Below are 8,366 nucleotides of genomic sequence, written 5' to 3' on the forward strand. Positions count from 1 at the left end.
GGTCACGTTATGTTTCTTAACGGGAGTTTTGAGTGGATCAAGCCATTGACCCTGTGTAAAGATGCAACATTCTTGCCAGTCTCTTAAACTGTGGATGCCTTCATTCATAGTAATTAGATAACTCCCCGATGTAACTTCAAAAGATTTATCCTTTTCGGTACCATGGCAAATCCAAAAAGCACATGAAATTTCCAACATGAGCTTAAACAGTAATGTTATTTCATTATCGAATGAAAACACATCATCATGAAGAAATTTGAACTCTTTCTTAAACTCGAATATCATTCTAAGCCCCATAAAATTTAAGCTAGATGAAACTTATATAAAGAAAGAAAAAGGTTTTCGATTATATGTTGCCATGATTTTTCAATATGACATCCATATTTTCTTATTCGAAGATAATCGTTGATACTCCTACCCTTTATTTTCTAAGCCAGCCTCATTAATATAAAAAATTAATAACAACAATAATAATACAACAATATTTGTATGAATATACGACAGAGCTATAACTTCGATTCAGTAGTGGAATTAGATGGCATCTTTAGTGTTCTTACAACGCCCACCTGCATTGCAGACAAAACAAGCTGCAACATGAAAATAAAATTAGTCATTAGTTCGGAATACTCTCGAATAGCAAGAAAAAAATAAGATTTGATGTAGGATTTTCTTTTTGTACTTGACATGTCATATTTCAAAATTAACACCAATCTTACACAAGATCAGACAAATCATTACTTTTGTGATATACTTGACCCATAAGAAACCCCAAAGGGGCCTAGGGGTTAGCATCCTGATGATTCACAAGAGATCCATGCGCAAACATGTAGTTTTAAATCAGTTTTGACCCAAATTTATTTTGGTTCCTTACCTAACCCGCCCATTTGTCACCCTAGTATAACCATAGGTAAAGTTAAGCTGTAGTTACCTCTCCCTTTCTATTGAACACTTGACCACGAGAAAAGCCTCGTGCATTATAAGCACAAGGACTGTCGATCTGTATCATAAATTAAAGTTAAGGGAACAATTTATGAACATTTTCTTTGGTTGTAATCTGTAGTGTGTTAACAAACGTTATATTGGAACACCTTATACCGCTCTTTGAAACTTACCACGTATAATAACCAATCATCTGCTCTAAAGTTCCTGTGAAACCACATCCTGAAAAGGAAAAAAGACAGATATTTTGGAAAACGTAGTAGTCAACAAGAAATTTTATATGAAATTTTCCAAGATGAGGTTTTAAAAGGTAAAATCCTGAAAATTTATCCAATCAAACACTGCTTGAATGTAGTGAGACTGTTAAAGCATATATTGACTTACGAATGGTCCAGACTAGTAGAGATTGCTGTAACGCCCTCTTTACGGTGTGGATTCAAACTGATTTGAATGAATAGCAGATCTGAGAAGTACGCACCAACACACCTGTTATTTGGAACGGGAATCAAGATAATTCTTAGAGGCTTAAATATAGGCGATTCGGGCGGGGTAGATAAGGAGACAAATAGGCCCACATCAGCACAAGTAACTTTATTTAGGTCCAAAGTGGCCAGGTTGGATTAACTGTCAACTATATTTATCCATATACTATATGAATTTGGTATGATAAATAATTCGTTTTGCAAACACGTTTACTAAAAATGATACAGATCTTTTGAACAAAGTGATTTTAAAAGTGTTATGGATAATGTATACAATTTAGGAGATTTTCTACACATTCAACTCAATTAAACCCTTTCCTTCTCAACTGATCTTTTATTTGACTCATTAGATAAGAAAACATAACCTTTGTGGACCCGTTCATAAATAAATGGGTCGAATTTGTCACCTTTATCATCCACTTGTTCTTTCAAGCTCACAAACATAACTCAAAAACAGGTGACCAATATATAGCTACCTTTTATGGATAATACATATATCATAAATAAATGGGTCAAAATTGTCACCTTTATCATTCAGTTTCTTACCTGTGCAAAGCTGGGTCATCAGGAAGTTTACCTTTTGCCCTCAACCAGTAACTGACACTGCAATTTGTTTTACAGATAACTAGAAAGTTGTCACACCATGCAAGCCTACATAACAAGAAAAAATTTGATGTATTAAATTTAAATAAAAACTAGAAAACAACCTTGGAGAGCGTCTAGTGTATCGTGAATAATCTTTAGTATCAAAAGGCCTGATTTCTGTGGGCCACGGGACAGACGTTGAAGTGGAAACTTCGGTTCTGTTCATCAATTCCATAGTTAAACAACTTCCAAAAATTTCATGATTTAAAACTAACATGTTTGCACATAAATCACACTAAGATTTGCATAGAAAATCAGTTGTTAAGGATACAAAATCGAACCTAAGATGATTACGTGGAAGCATAACACCCTCTTCTAACCCATGCTTTGCAACAATCTGCTACCGTAGGATTTCAGAAATAATAAAAAAAAAAAAAAAAAAAAAAAGCCGATTGAATCATTTAAAACACAAGAATTTGGTTACCGTTTCCGGGTCAGGCATTACGGGCATTGTCGGTTCTTGGTGATCAAACCCCTCTTCTTCAATCTGTAAGTGCAATCCATCAAAAATATAGTGAATTGGAAACATTTATTATAAGGGCATGATGTCATATAGATTTAATGCAATGATATACATATACAAACTACAAACATTATCAGTGTAGCATACATGATACAAATAAAACAACCTTCTTAGCGAAAAAGAAAGTATAAGGATAAAATCAACTATAAATCTCTATGATTCATTGGGACCTTACATGAAAGGATGCTATCAAACAAAATACAACTTTCTCTTTTTGTATTGCTTTCACCCGTCGAGTAGCAAGATTAGGCACATCACGTACCCGCTCAACTTGATATATGATAGGAGCTGCAGATGTTCATAAATAACAAAATAGCTTGAAAAACAGGAAATGCATATTACTGAGTGCATGTTTTAAAACTTATCGTTATAGATTTGGGAAACTTGTGGTGCATACCATAAGAAAGTAAAAACCGTAAAAATAAAAATAACTTACTTTTTACATCCCCAGCAAGAAGGAAGTGAGCGTGAAAGCTATGTAAAACTTTAAGAAAATTAACAGTTTTTGATGCTGCAGCCAACGCCTGAAAATAAATCACCATAGACGAATGCGAAAATCACATTATGCCATATGATGCAATTTATATAGTGCATTTAAGTACATACAGTGGCGGAAACAGAATAGGGCAGGGGGGCAGATGCCCCCAGTCGATTTGCAATTTTTAGTGTAGAAATTTTGGGTTTTTCGATTTTGCCCCCGGTGGATTTTTTTTGCCCCAAAACCTCCATATTTTGCCCCAAAACCTTCATATCTTGCCCATAAACCCTCCACATTTTGCCCCAAAATCACCATATTTTTGCCCCAAAACCTCCATATTTTACCCAAAAAGAGTTGCTACGCTTTAAAAAAAAATTCGCCCCCGGTGAAATTTTTTTCTGTTTTTAGCACTGAGTACATATGATCCATATTGCAGCCTTTATCAAACAATTCACTTTCATAGTGCATACACAGAAACAAATGTGTCAAGGGTTCCAAATCAAAAATAACTACAGATTAATCATTTAAGATCTTTTTTTGTGTTACCTATAGTTCATTATGATTTGTAAATGAAAATTTCCATTCTATATATAATCTTCATATATGAGAAGGGAGCATATCTAAACCGAACCTATATTTTGTACACATATATAGGGCAAAGCTTACTCTCTTACGGTCTTTTAAATATGGTGAGGCTTATTTTCTTATGTTAGATTGAAATTTATCATATTATGAAGATTTTCTCATAAGTAACTAGGATATTTACACTAAAGTTACCACCATTGTTTATAAAGTATCTTTAATCTTTATTATAAGCACACACAAAAACATGAAATGCTGCAAATCTTGATAGAATATAAAAGCTTCATGCCTGTCCCATAAACTGCCCTCCATACACTTTATTGGATTTTGGTGCTCCTTTCAAGGTGATGCCTCTAAAGGTGTTCACCTTAAAAAAAAAAAAAAAAAAAAAAAAAAAAAAGTATGATCAAAAAACTTCCGAAATTAAGTCAAAGAAATTCGTTCAAAAAATAAATAATTATGCAAGTTCCCTATCATAGGAGTTAGTAAAGACATAGCATAATGAAAATCCTGATATTGTTTATCAACAAAAGATGGCTAATATGGCTCAAGTACGACATACATCCAGTGGATCCAAAGATAATATATGCTCAACGGGTGCAATCGTCTCAAGATTCATATCTGCACTCCAAATTGATTTTGGATGCATCAGGGGACTGTATTTGTGGGGTAGCATTAAGCAGGTCAGCTGTAACAATAGCTAAAGTGAGCATACTTTGACAATGTTTTATTCATATTATCATGTCATATACATAATTGTGTACAACTGAAGTATAGAAACTACCTTAGTCAACGCAATAATGCGTTCTTGTCCAATAGATTCACCTGCCAAATAGCCTAGGATCATAATGAGTTAAATAACAAAGACCAAAAGGGTGGAGCAGTGTATGACCACTCACTTCGGGTGAAATGATCAAATTTGTTCCACTGAAAAACTTGACAATCTTGTTTATCTGCACTGAATGGACGATATGCTTCCACCTGCAAACGAAGAATTACCAAATTTAACCGAATTACTTTAATGATATAATGATCATGAACCAACCAATTCACCATCAAATTAATGGGGCAATATAGAAAAATTACCTCACCCTCCAAAATAAAGTATATTCCATCCCCAAGTTCCCCTTCTTTGAAAACATACTCCCCAGAATCTTCAAAAATAAAACATCACAATCACGTTAGTTGAAGTAACATTGTATCAAAACGTTAAAACTACTTTAACGCTTATATACACATGATAAATGATGAAATACAATGCATATATTAATTAGTAATTTCAGGTCATTATTTTACGGAGGAATTAATTATTTAAAACAAGTTGGGATAAAGAAGTATATCATTTACTTACGTTGACTTTCAAGTCAAACTAGTAACACAAATTATATCCGTCAAAAATTCAACCTATCTATAATCTATAACTTTTATTACTCCAATAACAACTACTGTACGAAATTATGTAATGTATACTAATTAAACATCCAGGAAGTACAATAAAATCGAATTTGATAACAAATTTAAATTGCAATTGAAAGATATAAATACTGTAACGTTTAGTTATAACATGTTGAGCAATATTTGTTATCGATGAAATCGGTAGTTTCTGAAGCACAGGTACGTCTCCTAGAAACTCGATAACTGCAAACAGAAACAAAAGTCAGAACAGGCAGAGTGAAATTGTAATAACATATGTGATTCGTATGTAAGTTTTTTGTGATTAATTAGGGTTTAATTGTTAAGTTTACCTGCATAGTATTCCATTTTTAGAATTTGACAGCAACCACGCAATTATTATATGATCAAATGGTGCAGGTTATTATATTACGGAATATAAGATTTCTCGAAGAGTAGGTGCACAGTGATGGTACGAAAGGCTGCTTAATTTTTTAATTTTGTTTTGTTAAAAGAATATATTATATTATATTATATTTTATATATATATATATATATATATATATATATATATATATATATATATATATATATATATATATATATATATATATATATATATATATATATATATATAGTGGTAGGATAAGAGGGAAGTAACCATTCGGGGGAAAGCGGGGGGAAGGGGGGGAAGCAAAAACTTTTTTTTTTCGTTTTTTGAAAAAACTTTGCTCACGAACATTATAGATGAGATGAAAATATGAATATTTAGTAGAGACACTTTGTGATAAATGTTTTTATTTTGGCGGGAAAACGCTCGAAGAAGTAATATATAACAATTATCGTGTTTTTCGAGCGTATTTTGAGGTTTTAGCTATTGGGGTTTAGATATTAGGGTTTAGATATTAGGGTTTAGAAATTTAGGGTTTAGGGTTTAGATTTAGGATTTAGATTGAGTTTTTAACACGAACGGCCAAACCCTAAATCCTAAACCCTAAACCCTAAACTCTAAATCGGGCTAAATTTTACTTCACAAAACATGGGGAAAAAAACCTTCATATTCTTAACGAACAATATTATCTTGAATGTTATTTTTGTCGATCGTTTTCCCGCCTAAATAATAACATTCATCACGAAGTGTCTCTTCTAAATGTTCATATTTTCGTGTGATCTTGATGCCGGAAAAAAAAAATTCAAAAAAAAACGAAAAAAAAAAATTTGCTTCCCCCGATTGGTTACTTCCCCATTGATCCTGCCCATATATATATATATATATATATATATATATATATATATATATATATATATAGTTTCTATTAAAATCCTATAATAATGATGTCATTATTAGCCTAATTCTTTTGTTAAGAAAAAATTAAAATGAAAAAGAAAAAAATCTAAATCCTTAAGGTGATGTCATTAATTTAATTAATAACTAATTAAATTAAATCTACTTATTTATTTATTTCATGTTTTTGGGAAAAAAAATTCACTCTCATTAATTATTATTATATTATTATTCAAATTCAATTATTAGTTCTCTTTACGAGATTAATTACGTTATATATGTATGCGAAATACACGTCTCAATAAAAGGTTCTATGTAGGCTTTTATTATAAGGAAAATAGTAATTGTGATGAAAATTAGAAGAAAAAATCAAAAAGAAAAAAAAAAACCTAAGCCCTTAAGGTGATGTCATTAATCTAATTAATGACTAATTAAATTAAATCTATTTATTTATTTATTTCATGTTTTTTAAGAAAAAAATTCACTCTCATTAATTATTAATTATTATTATATTATTATTCAAATTCAAATATGAGTTTTCTTTACGAGATTAATTACGTTACATATGTATGCGAAATACACGTCTCAATAAAATGTTCTACGTAGGCTTTTATGACAAGGAAAATAGTAATTGTGATGAAAATTGGAAGATGATGGTGAGAGAATATATGTAGTTTATTCTGACCAAGTTAAGTATATCAATGTGTCTGTAAAAACAACGAGAAGTTTCTTAGTCGGAATCCGTCGGGTCATTAAACTAAATGACTTTAGCGTTTAAATTCACTTAACACCTAAAATGTATCATTAAACTCTTTTATTTAAACAAACCCGTGATTCCACGGGTCATTTTACTAGTATATATATATAGTGGTAGGATCATACGAGTACTATTTAATTGGTACTCAACTGTAATTATCTATCTATCTATACATATATATAAACGAAAAAGTTATTCTTAATTTTGGTTGAAAGTTATTTATGAATTGTTATATGTATAGGTTATATGTATAGATTATATAATTATATACAATTATTATTATTATATTACAATCTACAATTATTTTTAAATTATAATATTACTCCGTACATTCAAAAAATGTTACTCAAAGATTTCTTTCCAAAATTTTCTCAAATGATGACTTTTTATTTTAAGTATATATAATAAATACTTTTAAGTCTAGGATAACTAGATTTATTATGCTTTTAATATAGTTTTTACAAGTAAATAATTTAATAAAATATGTGAATTAATGTGCATGATATGTCTAGGGATGGCGCCCGCGGACAATGGGCACGGAGTCTATATACCCGCGACCCGCCCGTCGGGTTTCTTTTTTGCACGTTGAGACCCGTTACCCGCCCGCGGGTAAAAATGCTTTGCCCATGCCCGTGACCTGCCGGTACCCGTGACCCGCGGGTAACCCGCGGGTAATAATCTATACAACTTTTTTATTAGAAAACCCAAATAATTTTATTAATTATAAAAATATATATACAAGTTATATCTAAAATGACGTGAAAATTATGTTTTTTACTTGTATATAATATTAAATTATTAATCATTATTCAATTACAAGTAAATTAACTTTCTAAATTAATAATTGTAAGTATAAACTCGAGGGTAAATTAAGAAAAGTCTCATGTATTCACGGGTCGGGTTTTATCCGCAACGGGTAGTATGTACCCGCGACCCGTCCGCGACCCGTCCGCGACCCGCCCGCGACCCGTTGACGGGTATAATTTTTTACCCGTACCCGTGCCCGTGGGTAAGATTTAATGAATTTACCCGCCCATCGCGGACCGGGTACCCACGGGTCACGGGTTTCTTCTAGCCCATTGCCATCCCTAGATATGTCCATATGTCTATTATGCTCGAAATCCGCTAATATTTTCACACAAAAATTACTAAGCCATGCATAACGCTTTTGACGCATAACATGATACGTTTGTCACATTTATATTTACATAAATTAGTTATATAGATATATTAGTTAGTTTCTTTTGAAACTAGTCCGGACCGGCCCGCGCATTGCGGCGGGG

The 8,366-nt window shown here is 31.9% G+C and overlaps 1 protein-coding gene across 7 annotated transcripts; it reads right to left on the reverse strand.

Moving 5' to 3' along the window:
* Positions 1–267: 267 nt before the first annotated feature.
* Positions 268–5,539, reverse strand: LOC139873469 (acyl-CoA hydrolase 2-like). Of its 7 annotated transcripts, none has more exons than XM_071861430.1 (17): positions 5,395–5,539; positions 5,214–5,287; positions 4,741–4,803; positions 4,549–4,630; positions 4,434–4,474; positions 4,212–4,349; positions 3,939–4,016; positions 3,026–3,113; positions 2,765–2,877; positions 2,491–2,553; positions 2,348–2,403; positions 2,129–2,224; positions 1,968–2,024; positions 1,324–1,425; positions 1,113–1,161; positions 929–997; positions 268–587 (listed from the first exon to the last, which is right to left on the reverse strand). In XM_071861430.1, exons 1-17 carry the CDS (start codon positions 5,408–5,410, stop codon positions 507–509), a joined length of 1,266 nt encoding a protein of 421 aa, XP_071717531.1. In that variant the 5' UTR covers positions 5,411–5,539; the 3' UTR covers positions 268–506. The 7 variants fall into 7 exon arrangements, 6 of the variants coding, with proteins under 6 accessions (XP_071717531.1, XP_071717527.1, XP_071717520.1 ...); XM_071861426.1 differs by having other exon boundaries at positions 4,212–4,337; positions 4,434–4,486; XM_071861419.1 differs by having other exon boundaries at positions 4,212–4,337; positions 4,736–4,803; positions 5,195–5,287.
* Positions 5,540–8,366: the final 2,827 nt, after the last annotated feature.

This window comes from Rutidosis leptorrhynchoides, chromosome 1, assembly GCF_046630445.1.
Source record: "Rutidosis leptorrhynchoides isolate AG116_Rl617_1_P2 chromosome 1, CSIRO_AGI_Rlap_v1, whole genome shotgun sequence".
Taxonomy (NCBI): domain Eukaryota; kingdom Viridiplantae; phylum Streptophyta; class Magnoliopsida; order Asterales; family Asteraceae; genus Rutidosis; species Rutidosis leptorrhynchoides.